This window comes from Sparus aurata, chromosome 6, assembly GCF_900880675.1.
Source record: "Sparus aurata chromosome 6, fSpaAur1.1, whole genome shotgun sequence".
Lineage (NCBI taxonomy): Eukaryota > Metazoa > Chordata > Actinopteri > Spariformes > Sparidae > Sparus > Sparus aurata.
Genome location: NC_044192.1, coordinates 17,108,621 through 17,126,052, shown reverse-complemented (window position 1 = coordinate 17,126,052; position 17,432 = coordinate 17,108,621). Strand labels below are relative to the sequence as shown.

General features: G+C 39.6%; 2 protein-coding genes across 3 annotated transcripts in view; both read right to left on the bottom strand.

Moving 5' to 3' along the window:
• Positions 1 to 5,440: 5,440 nt before the first annotated feature.
• Positions 5,441 to 10,856, bottom strand: LOC115582565 (retinitis pigmentosa 1-like 1 protein). 2 transcript variants are annotated; one of them, XM_030418579.1, is made up of 5 exons: positions 10,680 to 10,856; positions 8,989 to 9,698; positions 7,236 to 8,823; positions 6,775 to 6,884; positions 5,441 to 6,635 (listed from the first exon to the last, which is right to left on the bottom strand). In XM_030418579.1, the coding sequence occupies exons 1-4, from the start codon at positions 10,759 to 10,761 to the stop codon at positions 6,781 to 6,783; spliced, it is 2,484 nt and encodes an 827-aa protein (XP_030274439.1). In that variant the 5' UTR covers positions 10,762 to 10,856; the 3' UTR covers positions 5,441 to 6,635; positions 6,775 to 6,780. The 2 variants fall into 2 exon arrangements, with proteins under 2 accessions (XP_030274439.1, XP_030274438.1); XM_030418578.1 differs by having other exon boundaries at positions 7,236 to 9,698.
• Positions 10,857 to 12,117: 1,261 nt separating this feature from the next.
• The window catches only part of foxj3 (forkhead box J3), an 80,256-nt gene continuing 74,941 nt past the window's right edge, over positions 12,118 to 17,432 (bottom strand). Inside the window, exon 12 of the mRNA XM_030420318.1 lies at positions 12,118 to 17,356. Coding sequence (XP_030276178.1) covers positions 17,244 to 17,356 — 113 coding nt within the window. The 3' untranslated portion in view covers positions 12,118 to 17,243. The remainder of the gene's footprint in view (positions 17,357 to 17,432) is intronic.

The window sequence follows — 17,432 nt, the reverse complement described above, 5'->3', positions numbered from 1 at the left end:
TAAAGAGATGATACTGATGAAGTACTCCTACAGACTTGGAGGAATTAATTTGCATAACTGAATAAAACATAATCACCCTCAGGAGGATAATGTCATCAAAGGGCTCTTAGAAGTTTCCCCTAAAAATGTGTTCTTGAAAAATGTTTAAAATGGTGTTCTTCGAGGACGGTTTGTTTGTTTCAGTCGTGAAAATGCCTCAATGAATATTTTTCTTCTCTTCTGATTCATATTTCCTGTGTGCCCCCTTTTTAAATACGTTCTCAAACGTCTGCCAGCTGATGAGTAAAAAGAGGGTGAGTAATTTTATCAGAGTTCAGGATGCATAAGTGAGCAGTCGGGGGGGGGGGGGGGGGGGGGGGGGGGGGGGGGGGGAGTGCTGTTGAATACACAATGTGTTGGTGTGATTCAATTAAACTTTCTCCATGTTTCGCCAGGATGATTCACTCTGTCGGTGCTGCCGTCCAAGAAAGTCCAGCGTACAAACAATAAGACAGTTAAGACACGCTGAACAGTCTGTTAATCAAGTGTGGCAACAACACAAAAAGTAAGAATATGTGTTAAACAAGCAGATGTTTCAAAGGATGACTTCACAAAACACACAAAAAATGTTGTTACAGTCTTCTCGTCCCGGTGCTGATGGGGAGTCAAGTGAAGTTTCACAGTCCATCAAACATTTCTGGAGCTTTACAGCAAAACAGTGATGCAGCGTTTTCCCGAACAACTGAGGTAGATGGGGACTTGTTTTAAAACATTTAAAAAAATAACTAAAAGTAAACATAAAATTGCTCCAAATATCTGATATGCCGTAATCCAAGTCTCCAGAAGTTTGAGATCCCAAACTGATTTGAAAAATACATTATTTACACCTTTATTCAAAGCAGAAACCCTCACTGCAGCTGCTAAGCTGAAAGCTGAGGTGGGTGCAGGAGGTGAACTGTGGGTCAAGGGAGTAAATAATGGACGAATAATTAAAACTAGAGCCTTCTTTATTGTAGGATTTAAACCAACAGTATGTAACTTTCCCAGATAAAGACCCTTCGATTGTTGAATCTCCAACTCAGCGTCGGAGCCAAGGCCATCAACCCAGAGTGTCAGTATTTGAATCAGCCGTCTTTCTCTGGAGAGTTAACCAGCATACTCTCGCTTTGACGCAGCACTTTTGTATAAGAGTTTATTTGACAGGGACACATGTCGGCATTGTCACATCTAATTAGAATCCAACTGCTAATTTGCAGTCCATTTTTCCCTGGTTAGGCTTTAGAGGAATATGAAATAAAATAGAAAATATACATAAAAACTAACAATAAAAGAGGCAGCCACTACAGACACTGATTATAACATTGACAAAGATTGAATTGAATCAGCAACTGAGTTTTACACGTCCTTTTGGAAGATGGACATGAAAACATGAAGACCAGCTAAAACAATGTACAATAAATAAAAGTTTTTACTTTCATGGCATCAAGGCCAATGTGGATAAAATCCTCTTTCGCAGTGTATGCAATCTTATGCCACACTTTCAATATATACCTCTGAATTACCTGTTAACAGGCAACAAAACGGGACAAGGAAAAGCAGGATTGGCTACAAACAAACAGAACAAACAAAACAGTTTTTTTCCTCCACAATAATTCAGGAGAATAGTTGCTCTGAGTGCCGGGGTTTGTTTTCATTCCAAAACAACCAGGAATCAATTTTTTTGTTTATTTAAAAACCTAAGAAATGAAAGTTTTTTATCAAATTCATATGAAAGTCCAGTAATGTCATGAAACAGTCGTGTTAACTGTCTGAAATGGCTTCATAGAACCAGACATGTAGCTTCTATGATTCAAATAATAAATTAATATCTTCTCACAGTATTTATTGTTGTTTTGTCTAACATAAACACATCCGATAAAAACAAGAAATACCTGTAATTTATCGGAAAAAAAAAAAAATAGAACACAGCTCAAACACAACAGGACAATAAGCCACATACGAGGCTTATCAGCCCCCAGGTGTGCACAGTACAGAAGTCATGTTGGTTTCCAAAGGGCAAGCTAGGTGATCCTGGCTGTTATCTTTCTCCACAGGTAATGTCTGCGACCACTAGAGGCTGCTGTGCTACCATAAACAGGCTGCACCCTCCTCAGACTGAAGTGGATCTCTGTACTTGTGTGAACGCTCTCTGCAACAAGGTGTCTCTGGATCTACTTCAGTTGTGGTTTCTTACAAAAACCCTCCAGGAATAAATGGTAAAAATATCCCTCCTGTTAATGATTATGAAAGGATCAGTGTTACACCTTCTGAAGGCGTGACTTCATGCCACATTAGGACACAACTTCTTGCCCTGCAAGTCTGGCTCTCAGTGCACCTGAGGCTGCTCAGCCAGGGTTCTTATGTTACCGCTAACTGCATGTCTTGTTCGCAGCTTTCCACTTTTATTCACTCCATAATATCCCAGTAATGCTCTTACAAAAGAGGATCACATTATGGAGCTGTCAGCACCTCATTTGCTTCTTAGTGTCTGTAACCTCAGCGATTAAAGCGCACTCAACCAGATGTGCTGATTCATGTGGCCCTTGTTCACGAGCTTTCCCCTCTCACTGCCCCAGCGGCACCAGATTCCTCCACCCTGACGACCTTCCACTGCCCATCAGGCAGACAGCTGTCACAGGTCCTCCTGCATTTTACTAGACCTGTAACTCTACATCTCCTACATGAGGATTCCCATCAACTTCGAGTGTTCGTGGACAAATCTGACCAGTTCCTTTAAATGGTAGGTTCACAGTTGTTCAAGTGTGTCTTAAAACAACAGTCGGTCATTTAAACAGCAACCATATATTATATATTTAAATTTAAATTCAAACAGTTTTTGCTTGGAAGGAGAGCTGTAGCTTTTCTCCAACATCACATTCCTTGGAAGCACATTAGAAATGGAGCCTGTACGAGCAGAAGGAGAATGATTGGATCAAGCAGAACCTGTTGCAATGTTCATATTGTTTCAAAACATTTTGGAATCTTGACGAGGGACTTGCGAGATTAGTCAGCAAGTCAAGTAAGGTTGCTACACTCACTAGGCGGCAGCTGTCAGTTAAACGTATTACCTCTTATCTTACCTCTTATTACCTCCGAGGTTATGTTTTGACACGTGTCTGTTTGTTAGCTGGCTGGTTTGTAAGCACAATTTCAGAAAAACTTACCAACAGATTTCCATAAAACCTTAATGGAGGAAACGTCTCGGTCCAAAATAGGCCCTAACAACCTTTAGTGCGATTCTGGATAAAGGGACTGATAGAGGAACATAACATTCATTTCTCAGAGATTAAAAGGTGGATCTTTATGATAAGAATCAGGTGTATTTAGGTGGTTGGTACCTATGTGTGAGTACAATTTGATGAGGATCTGAGTAGATATACAGATATAGTGGATCTCAATATGTTTTATTTGATACTGGATTGGATTTGATTGAATGAAGGGGACTGTTGTTGGAGGTATGCGCTCTACTGAATATAAATATTTTATGAATGTACACATTAAATTACATATTGACATGACTTCATAAAAACAAGCATCCATTCATGACAACGTTGACATGACAACTGTTGCGTCTAAGATGTAACATATGCATATTTTTTTGAAAATATTCAGACTTAAAATCTGGATAATTCTTACTGTTGTCCGTGTGTTTTCTTAATTGGACTATATAAGTTTTGACTCCCTTCTAAATGTTAAGAAAAGCATCGCTCCCTATGTAAACGTACATGGAGGTCACATTACTGCTGTTGGATTTTTGGTGTTTTGGAACCTGCACATTGTCTCCCTTCATTACACTGCTCTCATGCCGACACGCTGGACACACAGCCTGTCCTGGACTCTCTGTTCCTCACCCACATGCCCTCAGACACACTCAGCAGAGATGTTCTGCTCTTTGCTGAGTGCACTCTCCTAGTTAGTGTGTGTAATGACTGCCTCGTGTGACTGATTTATCCTCTTGTGATCGCGTAGATGTGTAATTTGCTCTTGATCTCACTGACATCTCCCCCAATAAATAAAAGCTTTACTAATAGGTCAATTACTGTCACTGTTAAAGTTGCAGGGTATGTAGGTTATCCTGTGACAGTCTTCGCTCCCAGTTCTTGTAAATCTGCATTTATTTCATACAAGCTCTTTTAAACAAGTGCAATTAAAAGCGTGCAACACTTACAATAGGATTCACTCACTGTACATGAACTGAATACAGACCACAGTTTAAAGCTTTCATTTGGAACAGCATGTCCCCTTCGCCATCCTAAAAATATTTACTGTGTGTAGGATGAGCCGCAGACATATAGCTGGTACTGCAGCATGCCATCGTTTGATTGATAGGCGTGCTCTCGTCACATGCTGCATGACAGAACAGGAAAAGTGATAGGTCTGCTTGGCTCCTAAACAGCACATAGGAGGCATGTGCTTCTTCATGCCTGTGGTCGACTGTACTGTATGTATGAGCCGAGGGGCCGATGGCAATGTACATATTGCATGTGGAGAACATTTTGTGATTAAAGGCTGGACAAAGTTTGAATATACAAGTACACGAAAAATAAATACTCACTCTTCCTGAAGTGTAATGATCCATGATAAGCAAATTAAACCAAGTAAAAAAAAAGTTTTCGTCAGCCATACATTTCAGAATCAAAACATCATCACTCAGTGAATCAGAACGTTGATAAAGACTCACTGTCAAATACACGTTTTCAGAGCATAATAACCATCCTTATTAAAGTTGGTCACGTGTTCATGATTATCAGAAAACCACTGCTATACCCTTTATAATATTACATTATATATGTATCTACTCTACCGATAAAATCAATTCTACAACTAACATTAGGTCAAGTTTTACACACAGTTTTAAGATCAGAGGGGGCAATGGTACATAAGTGCAATGTAGAGGTACTTTTATCATGCTTCAAACACTGTAGCATAATATTGTATATTTTTTTTCTCCACTATCTTTATTTTTACATATAAACCTATGACCATCCTGTAAAGTATGATGCATCAGCACAGATTAAAGGTCCCTTGTGGAGATTTTGACCATAAGTAGCGCCACGAAGCAATGTTTTTACGAGCGCAGTCTCGCATAGCAGACCTGGCCAGATCAGCACTGAGTCAGCGAGAAAGGTGGATGGTGGGGGGTGTTTGCGGGTGGGCCGGACTTGATATGGTGGAACATTTGCAATTAAGTGAGGCGACTCCTGGCAATAAAAGTCCCTGCTAGTTTGCTTTAATTTGTACCGTTAGAAACCAGGTTAGAGTTTTGCCATTTTAATCGTGTAGGCTGCATGCTCGGAGGTTGCTGTTGTTGTTTGCTGTAATGACATGGATTTGGAAATAATAATATTCATAACCACAGTCTGCATCCGGTGAGTCAGACTATAACGAGTGGGATCCAGTTTTGAAAAAAATGCAATATTAATAGAATCGACTTTGCAAATGTTTTATGAGGATGAAATGCACTCAACTCTTATCAAACTCAAGAGTACACACAACGCATTCTGAATTTCAACAAAACATTTGTTTGTTTCAAGGAGTACTTGGCTAAAACTAAATGTGGCACAGATACTGTACCTTTTATGAGTATCGTCTAAATAAAATGTGTTGATATCCGTTACTTCCTCCTTAGTGTAACAGATAATGGGGTACTCGTTCCCACCTACTCCACAGGGCCCCTTTGATGCAACTGAAAGCATAGTAGTTCATATCAGTTCCACCTGAACCAACAGGAAAATGCTGCAACAGTAGCCACTCTGCTGCGGATAATGCATTATGATGGATCCTACTGTTTTTCGTTAGTTAAGTTCTATGCTTAACTCAGGCTGCTGATTCACAGTGCAGCTCCAGTTATGTCTGTTTTTCTTGCAGTTCTGATACTCTGGTTTATGTGTTGCAGTTTGCCCCCTAAACACACTAACGTCTTCAGCCTTCTTAGCGTTGGGTCAGTGTCTCTGGGCTAGGCAGGCCACGTCTCTGCTGACCTGTCCACTCTAGTTTTGCCTAACTAGTCCGGAGATACTGCAACTGTGACAGCCGAATAGGTGGTGTGTTTACCAGGAAAAGTACACACACAATCTATTAGCTCGGACAAGCACTGAACACACAGTTGAGAAAAAGCATGCTGGCTTGCTAATTCATGTCTCGTTTGTGGTCTGATGAAACAGTCAATTCATCATGGCTCTCTGACCTACCTCCCTCCCTCTGCTTGTCCAGCTGACTAAGACGGCCACAAAAGTCTCAGACAGATTTTTTTAGCACAGAGTATGAAGGACCATGAAGCCTCCCAGGTTTTCAGCATTCGAAAATAATACAGTAGATGCAAACCAATCAAAGGGAGAGTAGAACAGCAGTGGGATCTATAATAGCGCACTGATTATGCTTCCATATTTCTTCTCAGTAAAATATGAAAGTTCTGAATACCTCTTCTGCCACCCGGTTTCCATTATTATAGTGGCTTTCTGGCTGTTTAGACCATGGAAAAACTAGGGAATTTCCTTTACTGGACTGTTCTTTAGGGGATGATCCAATGCAGAGTATCTTGTTCTGCTCAGTGCTTCAGTTTCTCCATATGTCATGAACAGCTATTCAATTTGTCCATTGATCTTTACTTCAGTGTCCTAAAACAGGAGAAATAGCTGTTTTAGCAATAGTAAATTTAGAAACAATGTTTATGACCATGCTAAAAGAAGTCATTTGAACGCTGATCCATTTGATATGTAATTACGGATTCATATTAGATTTGGTGACATTACTCACTTATATTCAGCGCAGTTTCTTGGATATGGTCGTCCAAAGAAATCCAATAACGATAAAAGACATCAGTGTGAAGAACGCTGCACTGAGTATTGCCCCTCTGTTCAGCAGAACTGCAAGACCAAAACTGTCATTAGTGAAAGCAACACACATAATTGCTTAATGCAGTGACATTTAACTTTTCTCACTGTGAGCTCTTAAGCAGACACAAGCATGTCCTCACAGCAGTGTTTGTGCCTTAGAGATCAATTGAGGGTTTTTCCTGCTCATTTTTAGAATTTCACTATAACTGGTAATAATCATATCCCGGAATTTTGGAATATTGCACAAAGGACATCCAATTATTATGTGGTTTATTATTACGACTGTGATAGAAAAATATAAAAAATGTGACAGAGGCATATTTATAATATTATGACGTTCCCATTCAAGGTTTTTAATGTAGGCCCGCGCTGGATTCTTACCTTCAGGTTCTTCTATCACTATAACTGCAGATTTAAGATCTTCGATCCTTGTCCTCGTGCTGCTGCCCTCACGCCATCTCATACGAACAGGAATGATTTTTGCTACTGCATCTGGGGCAGGAGCTGTGACAGGTTCAAGCGCTGCAACATGAACCTCTGTTGTAGCTGCTGGGACGTCCTCAACTGGATCCACTTCTGTCTCTATGTTCTCAGTGTCAGATGGGGCCTCAGTAAGTATCTCTGCATTGCTGTCGCCTGTTTCATTCTCCTGAGGTGCTATATCCTCTTCTAGTTCTGCTTCGCTTAGGAGAGGATCTGATTGGATATCTTCTTCTGTGATGTCCTCGGGAGCTTCTTCTTCTAGGTCCTCCTGGGGAATCATAAGGATTGGGTCTTCTGAAGCTAGTATCTCACTAGTAGGTCCTACAGTAACAATGACAGCATGTTCTTCTGTGGCTATTTCCTCCTCAGCTGCTTCCTCTTGACCTTCCTCTTCTGTGTTAACTTCTGCATCGACAAGGTCAACAGATTCCTCTTCTTCTGGTGCACTAGAAGGAGCTTCTTCATTAGTAATTAGGTCTTCTTCAGCATCTTCTACTTCTATATGTCCCTCTGGGGCTTCTTCATCTAGTACTTCTGAGGAAACTACTTCTTCTCCATCTACTTCTTCTTCAGCGTCTTCTTCCAGCTCTGATTCCTCTTCAGCAGGGTCCAAAGGATCAATAAGAACTGAATCTTCTGGGTCCCGCTCTTGTGGTGATGTTTCCTCTAGAGAAGGTTCAACTTGGCCTTCAAGGTCTTCAGGAAGGATGGCGACAGATTCCTCCTCTTCTAATGAAGGAGGTTCTTCGTCAGTTTCTTCAAGGACTACTGGAGCATCTTCTTCTTCTTCTTCTTCTTCTTCTTCTTCTATAGTTTCATCTTCCTTTGTTTCTGACAAAATGAGAGGGACGGTGTCCTCTTGTTCCTCTTGATCCAGCTCCTGTTCAACAGGTTCCACAGGAACTATAATACCAGGTTCTTCTGGGACTGACTCCTCTGGTTCTGTTTCCTCTGCAACAAGTTCTCCTTCACCTGCCTCCTCTGTTTCCAGTTCTGCAGGGACAAGGACACCCTCCTCTTCTTCTGGTATTAAAGGAAGAGATTGTTCTTCGGTACCTTCATCAGGGACAATAAGTAAAGATTCTTCTGGGACTGACTCATCTGGTGCTGTTTCTTCTTGATCTGCCTCCTCTGTCTCAAGCTCTGCAGGAACAAGGACAACCAATTCCTCTTCTTCTGGTGTCAAAGGAGGAGATTCTTCTTCTACTTCAGTATTGTCGTCAGGGGCTATAAGTAAAGGTTCTTCTGGGGCTGTGTCCTCTGCAGCAGGTACTTCTTGATCTGCTTCCTCTGTCTCAAGTTCAACAGGGATGAGGTCCACCGATTCGTCCTCTTCTGGTGTCAAAGGAAGGGGTTCAGCATTGTCATCAGAGGCTACAAGTAAATCCTCTTCTAAGACTGACTCCCCTGGTGTTTCCTCTGCTGCAGGTTCCTTGTGACCTGTCTCTTCTGTCTCAAGTTCTGAAGGAACAAGCACAACAGATTCCTCTTCTTCTGATGTCAAAGGAAGAGGTTCTTCTTCAACAGTATTCCCATCAGGGACAATAAGTAAACTGTCTTCTGGGACTGACTCCTCTGGTGCTGTTTCCTCTGCAGTCTGGACCTCTTGATCTGCCTCATTTGTATCTGCAGGGAAATGGACAACAGATTCCTCTTCTTCTGATGTCAAAGGAAGAGGTTCTTCTTCAACAGTATTCCCATCAGGGACAATAAGTAAACTGTCTTCTGGGACTGACTCTTCTGGTGCTGTTTCCTCTGCAGTCTGGACCTCTTGATCTGCCTCATTTGTATCTGCAGGGAAATGGACAACTGATTCCTCGTCTGCTCGTTCTGTCTTTTCTTCTGCTTCTGTGTTGTCATCAGGGACAATAAGTACTGGTTGTTCAGGAACAGCTTCTTTTTCTGCATTTTCTTTTAGAGCTTCATCTTCTGAAGCTTCTAAACGAAGGACTGAGATTGGTGCTTCTGGAGCAGGATCCTCCACACCATTCTGTCCTGGAGACTCATCCTCTACAGCAACAGCAGGGACAACTTCTTCGGGAGTCGCCTCTCCAACAGCAACTTCTACAGGGACAATGTCTTCCTCTGGAGACTCTTTTGGAACTGCAGCCAAAGGCTCCTGGGGGGCTGATTGCTGAGACTCATCTTTATCAGAGACCTGATCTTCGATTAAAACCGGTTCTGGCTCTTTCACAACAACTGGAATGTCTTTTTTAGTAGGTGATTCCTTAGCAGATGGAGAATCATCAAGAACTGGTTTCTCCTGAACTAGTTCTTTCTGACTGAGGTCTTCAGGAACTGGTGCAGGTTTCTCAGGAACTGGTTGTTTGGCAACAACAGGACGCTTAACAACTTTGCCAGCTGCAATAAAAATTAGAGGTTCGTCAACACGTTGAACTGATTCTCCAGTGCACCAACAGTATAGCCATTTGGTGTCTTATCTTATCTTTGTATTAAAATAAGTCAACAAAGGAAGCCTCATATACCCCAAATCTGTTTTAATAAATACTAAAAAAGACCTTGGAGATATATATATATATATATATATATATATATATATATATATATATATATATATATATATATATATATATCCAAGGTCTATATATTTTTTTTTTATAACTCCCATGATCCCACACTACTTCAAAATGTCATCAAACAATATCTTGGGTTTAATTTTGGTTTAATTTAATTATTTTTTGTTTTGGTAGTTGAAAGCTAAATATAATCTAAAGGGGTTTTGAAGTAAAGCATCATTGAGAGCCACTTTCCTCAAAGTAAACCATACAGCACACTGCAGCTCTAAAAATCAAATGTAACGACTGCTGATTATGTAACAGAAGGAGGATGTTAGCGCTCCAGAAGGAGGGTGTGTAGTGATCCAAGTTTAGTTCAAATGTCTCGCAGGGCAGTCTGCTGTGTCACTGCATAGGCCATGAAACTATTTTGAGATATATTTGGTTGATACATTCAGGAACAGGAGTTTTATTCTCGTTTTTATGTGGGTGACTGAGGTCAGTTCCCAAACTGAATGCATATTTTTATTATTCATAGCTAGAAAACACCTAAAGCAATATTCACTTTTCCCTGTCTTCTTTTCTGTTGACTCACAATCTACCTCTTATGTAACACCAAACACAGGTTACTAAATTAAACAACAATTTTATGTACTTGTATTTCTGAATTAAGCTGGCTGTTCTACAGTTTTCCAGAGAGGCAATATATTGATAATGCATAAAGCAGCTTTGCAAGAATTTGTCATATCATTGATGGAGGACGATTTAAGCATTTCTACCTGATATTTCCATGATTGTCAAACCAAAAAGAGTTGAGAAGAAATACCTGTTTTGCGTATTGGTGCTGATGAGCACAGCTGAACAGTTAACACCAGGGTCAGCAGGAGCAGAGAGGAGGCTTTGAACATGATGTCCGTCTGATCTGAGTCCTTTCAATAGAGTCACACTACTTCTAAAAACTCCAATGCAGCAGTCAGACCCGTGCCCCAACTGTGAGGGAATATCCCTCTGAAGCACACGTGTAAGGTGTCAGCATGGACACATGAAGTAACACACCATATGGAAATATATGGAGGGTGCTTTAAGTGCCGGGGGAGGTGAAAAGAGAAACCGTCAGTGAGATCATATGGACTTCTTCTACAAGGCACCAACTGTTGGTTAGCCTGGATCAAACTTCCAACAGATTGAGCACTTTCTTAAAATGGAAAACAAAAAGTTTGCTTATAACGTCCGTAAAAAAAGATATGTCTAGGTCCCTTTGTCTTGCCTTTGTTGGGTGAGAAAGAAGTCCATGCAGGGATTTTTTTTCATGGTCAAGAGGCAAACAAATTTTCAAAGTTTAAAAAAAGTTCTAATTTACCACGTTCCCTTTTTGCTTCTACTTACAATCAAGGTATTTGCACTGTGAAAATTGTCGTCCAGTGCATGAAATATTCAAACCGAATCAGTAAAGAAATAAGCACTTTTGAGAACTCATAGAAGACATTTTTAAACACTCCAATTAACTGGAGTAGGGATTAACATGATATTAAACTATACCAATTAAACTGTTGCATCTCCACAGTGTGGTTTATGCTCCACTGGTTGTATTTGGAGGCGATATCACAGAGCTCGGGAATGCTCTGAAGTCTCAGTGGTAGGCGAGGGTGTATCATTGTCATGGAATATATGCTGGTAACCAATTGTCTACTTCTAAATGATGACGCTATTAGAGACGCAATAGTTTTTCAAATAAAGTGTGAATTAATCACCAAGTATTTTGATAGTCAATTAATTGTTTCTGTCATTTTTCAAGCATAAATGTCTGATTAAATGTAAGACTTCACTCATTTTCTTTGTTGTTTATTATGATGATACAGTGTACCTGAAAATGCCTCAATATGCGTTTGCATGTATTTAAAAGGGATCTTTCATTAAACTAAATGTGTGTGGCATGTTTTTATATTATGATACGGTGTTACTCCTGCCAGACATTGTTTATAATGTTGCTATTTAACCTTTTATTTGTTTTACTTTACATATTCATTGTTTTATATAGAATCAAGTAAAGAAGCTGCACACTGACATACTAATTCTGATTCTTGCATTGCTAGTTAATATTTATGTTGTTGTTGTTTATGGTGTTACTCAGAGAAGACGCTCCTGTCACAACGGATTATAAAGCGGAACAAAAAAATAACTGCCTGATCTGATAACAATGATTTTTAAATGTTGTTCATACTGACAGAACCGTTCAGGAACAAAGCTCAAACAGCACATTAATCCACAGTGAAGTTACCATATTTTATTTCTTTAAGTGCCATTCATGCATATTGGGGGAAGGGGGTGGGGTGGGCGGTGGTATCGACAATTCTAATAACACTTGAGTTATTTTACAGCACTAAACGAATACAAAGAGTAGCTGTGTCACCTCATCGGACAACAAAAGTAATAAACCGTGCAATAAACAAAAAAAGGACAAATAGGAGAAAAAAAAAATACAAGAAATGACAAAGACAAAATCAAAAAAAACAAAAACAAACAAAAAAAACAAAAACAAACCAAATATATATTATCAACACTGAAACACTGAATGTAGAACCATAGTACAGGTAAAAGGTAGTGTCACACAAAAAGCCAACGCATTTTCATCACATATATACAATATAGATATATACATACTGTCACCCTCTGATTGGACAATAACAAAATACTCTATTCTTTTACCTCCTCTCTTTTGTGAATAAGACCCACCCCTGCCTTGATACCCCACCCCCAAGAGGAAAAAAGGGATGATTGAAAAGACATATATGTACAAGCACAACAACACACCAGCACTGAATAAAATAGGCCCCAATCAGCAGTACTTGTTGGCAGTTCTTTCCCACATTGTAACACGGCTTATTTATTTTTTTAATCTTTTCAACTTTTTTTTTTTCTCCCCCACGAATAGTAATCTCTCTGGCAGGTACATGTCCAGCGGAATTTTAAAACTTAAAAATCGTCTTTTTCTGATAAAAAGAGCTCACACAAGCCAACACACAAATACACACACACGCACACACACACACATACAGACATAATGTAAAATTGTGATTGTGATCCAGTCATTGTCTTCACCTTTTTTTTTTCCCTTTTAGCCACATCCGTTAGCTCAATTTTTTTGTTTTTGTTTTTAGTAGCTTGTGCGCTTGCGGTCTTCGCCTGGAAGAGCTGAAACGCACGTCACCTTCACACCAACCAACACTCACAGGGCGTTCTCTACTGTAGCTCCATAGAGTCCAAATGAATACACACTAATGCTCTTTATTCCTCTGCTGTCTTCAAGTTGCAGTCCTTTGGCCCACACTCACCTAAGAGAGTCACGGTTTTGGGGTCACTCAACTGACTAAGTGGGTGCTAATTAAGAAAATTCTGGCAGTTGAACAAAACTATAAGTAACTACACAAAGCTATAGGCCGAAAAATGTTTTAAAAAATAAAATAAAATGAATGGCAGTATCATCAGTTGGTAGAAGAGAGCTTGACTTCACCTGCAGCACAGTGCAGTTTAACATAAGATCTACGGTATAAAACTGGGCTGGGTCTAGCTTCAAATAACCTACATGGGTCTATTTGAGTCCGATAAAACAACCGAGGGAGACTTGAAAGTGCCTTTTTTCTCACAATAACAAATATGTAATATCATAAAAAAGAATCCATGATTGTCATTCAATATGAAAACAAGACTACGGCGACCACTGGAGACCCTCATTGCTAAATCATCCTAAAAGGAATAGTTTGATATTTTGGGGAAATATATTTATTTTTGCTTTCCAGCTGAGGGTTTGAGAGATAAATATCTTTTTTATGTCCAACAGACAGCAGACAGTTAGCTTAAAGCTAGTGTTGGTAAGCTCTTCTAAAAATGTTTTTTTGTTGTAATTGTAGAGAATTTCTTAACATCTGAACAGCAATGACTAATTCAAATGCTTACAATAACAAAAAATAAAATAAAAACGTGTAACTGTGGCTGTTGCTAGCCTCGTGTCTTTTGGGCTGCCTGTCAGTCTGCTTATGTAACCTTTTCACATCAAGATAAGTCCATGACAACCGTTTTTCATGTGTTTACACGATTGTGGCATTTTGGCTTTTAACACAGTTGTTTATGGTTTCACTCATCTAAAAGGCTAAGAGATATTGTTGAATGTAGCGAGCTAGCTGCTGATGCATCTCCCAGCTGAGAGCTACGGGGCAGTCGGTTTGGTCAGGCAGTTTGCGTTCATGCGTTTCAGAGGATTTTTTTGGTTGGACACTTAAAACTTCAGTCTAGCTCTAGCTCCTGTTTACAGTCTTTATGCTAACAGGCTGTAGCTTAACATTTACTGTACAGACGTAAGTGATAACAAACTTTTTGGTAAGAACACAAATAAGTGTATTTCCCAAAATGTTGAACTATTCCTTTTAACAAGGACTCACAGTGTCATAGATGCAAAGCACCACACAGATTTCAGCAGTACTGCAGAGGAGAAATAATCCTGTTCACTGTCGACTTGGGACAAAGCCTCATAATTACCTCTCAGGGTCAGATAACTGTGAGTGCATGAATAAATGACAGAATGATTCAGTGAGTGAGATCCAGGACGTGCTTTGCATCTTAAAAATCTGTTACTATCAATCAAACGTGTGCAAACAGTGTTTTTCTTTTTCATTTTTTGTTTTTTAACAGAATGTCTCTAAAGTTCAGCACCTGTCTGATTGAGGAGCCACTTGTTAGAGGTTTCCAGAACCGCTGATTTCCCTGTTCTGTGCTTGAGAAACCCACAGAAAGAAAAAAAAGAAAAACTGCATGTCTCAAATCTCATCTTTACTCACTGTGTGCATCTGCTATTGTGCTCATAGATAGCATAGAGATTGCAGCCATCAATCATAGCCCCAAATTACAAAAAAAACAAACACACACACACACACACATGCACGCACACGCACACACACACGCACAGACTGTATGTACTGTATCATGAGTCACATTTCTCATTCTGTTATGATTGTATCATAGCAAAAATCGCACGCTATCAAACTATCACAACAAAACATTGGGCAGTTAAAAAAAGAATCGTTTCTCCATAATTTAAATGCCAGAAGTGACAATAAACACTGAGTGTAGCATCGAAAACTAACTTTGATGTACGACAGGGCGGAAAAGGCATGAATCTGGACGTAGAAACTTACAGTAAACTTGTGGCTTGTTGACATTTTCAAACATCTGATGCATCTCCTATTGATCATTAATCAAAGTATTAGGACATTCATGTTTGGGAAGCTTCCATGTTTTATTTTAATAGATTTTATCAGTCTAGTGGTGATGTTTCTGGTCAGCGACGCTTGAAACAATTACTCTCAAAATTGCACACAGGCTGTTTATGTTTTACTTATGACACTTTAATGTGGTTTGCATACAACTGAAGTGTAGATTATACGGTAAATATGAGGCCACCTCCAGCACACAATCAGCTTAGCTTACTCTTAGTTAAGGTGTAGTCTAACATTTTAGGAAACATACTTGCATACTTAATTTGCAAAAAGTAACATGAGGAGAATCTTTACGGTAAATGCAAAGCTATTGCCAGGTAAGTTTGGTTAGCTTAGCACAAAGACTAAGAACAAGGGGAAACAGTTAGCCTGGTTCCGTTCCGTCTCTAAATTTGCCTACTAGAACCTCTAAAGCTCACAAATTAACAGAGAAACTCTGCAGGAAGTCAATCTAACCGGCAAAAAAATTGTAAATAAAACGTTTTTAGGTTTAGTTATTATACACATTAAATAAACAAGATATGTTGTGTTAATTAATGAGTTTTAGAGATTCTAGTAGGCAGATTTTGTTACAATTAGACAGAGCAAGGTTCCTCTATTTCTGTCTTTGTGCAAACCTAAGCTAATCATATTTAACAAACAATGTCCTCACTCAGCAAAATACCATTTTCCCCAAAATGTAGAGTATACCTTTAATAAGACCAAGTAACTGACTTGAACAGCACGTTTAAACAACTACTTGCTTGCAAAGCAGAGTCCAACCGACACCAGGTTGTTGAGGCAGATATGAAAACCAATATTAGAAAGTTTAAATAGATAATAAAATATTTTCTTTTTTAAACTCTTCTAGAATAGTTTTTTTTTTGTTTCAAGAAATCTGACCATGATTGCTGAAAATCAGTTTGAAAATAAAACTTTCAAATCAATGTTTCTTAATAATCTCAAAAATATCTTTGACATTTCCGTACCACAATTTTTGGTTAGTTATTGGTCAATATTTATACCAAGCTAGCAAGCTATTTCATAATTTTTGAATGATGATAGCTTGGTTAATGATCAATAGGCTAATCATCTAAAACTGATGACCTTTACCATCTAAACTATCTTGAGAATGTGAATTTGTTGAATATTTACCAAAAGCTTCTGATAGGGAAGCTAAACCTCAAGTTACTTTGGGTTGAATGAATCTTAAATACATAAAATGTCTCAACTTCCCTGCTTTCACCTTTTTCTTACACTCATCATATTCACTCATCTTGAAGTGCTTGAGACAGAGAACAAAGAAAGAAAAAAGTTGCTGTACTCCCATTACTAGTCTGTTGCAATGAACCTGATCACATTGGTTGGCTATGAAAAGAGATCATGACACTTTCTGTGATCTCTTTGTTTCAAATCAAGCCTGTTTAAACATTGAACACCCTGTTCAAAACCTCACTTATTGTAAACCTAACGTTACCACCAGTTCAGCCAACGTGGGGCCCACTTTCTCCCAAAAGTGACCAACGAGCACCATCACATTACTCACAGAGACGGCCTTTGTTTCTTAAAAACAAAAAATAAAAACAAAATAACTTTTTTTTAGAGAGATAGATGATAGATAGATGAGAGATAAACTCATCCAAGAGGCAGCTGAGGCCAATGTCAACACGAGAAGATTTACAAGCTGAACACGTCGCTCAAATCACATAACAGTTACGGAGCAGGGGGTCGGGGGGGAGAGGGGTTCGGACTTTGGAAGGCTGCTGGCTAGGGACGGGGAGAGGGCTGGCTGAGGAGCTGAGGAGCATGTGGTTTAGACGTGAATGTGTTCTACTCGTCTCGAGACAAGTACATAAGCAATCACTTGAACTTGTCCGACTAAATATGATTGTCTTCAAATAAACATTTTCTAGTTATGCTTTGCTTTTGTAAAAATGTCTGGACTCTGAAGTTTGTCTTTCTCCAAAGCTTGTCAAATGTTCTTCTGCATCCCGCTCACAGCGGCCTCTTCCTCCTCCTCCACCTCCACCTCCTCCTCCGCCTCCTCCTGCGGCCTTTCAGCTCAGCCTGGCTTCCTCTGGCTTCCACCTCCTCTCCTCGCTCCCTTTTTTTTTTTTTTTGCAAAAGGAGGTCTGGAAGGGCTAGACAATGGAGTCCCAATCAAAGTCATCCTGGATGTCATCAGCTGGCATGCGATGCATCTGGAAGTTTCTGGTAGGTATCATGTGCTGCTGGTTCATCTGTGCATGGTGTCCTGGAGAGGAAAAAATTCAGAGTCAGATTCATAAATGAACAGTTGATATGAGGCGTCACTGTGACTGTAAGTGATT

Excerpts from the sequence above, each read along its gene's own strand:
- LOC115582565 (XM_030418578.1), bottom strand. The coding sequence starts at position 10,761 with ATGTTCAAAGCCTCCTCTCTGCTCCTGCTGACCCTGGTGTTAACTGTT. Across the intron at positions 9,699-10,679 it reads AGCACCAATACGCAAAACAG|CTGGCAAAGTTGTTAAGCGT; the intron begins GTATTTCTTCTC and ends TTTTTATTGCAG. Across the intron at positions 6,885-7,235 it reads AGTGATAGAAGAACCTGAAG|TTCTGCTGAACAGAGGGGCA; the intron begins GTAAGAATCCAG and ends TTGGTCTTGCAG.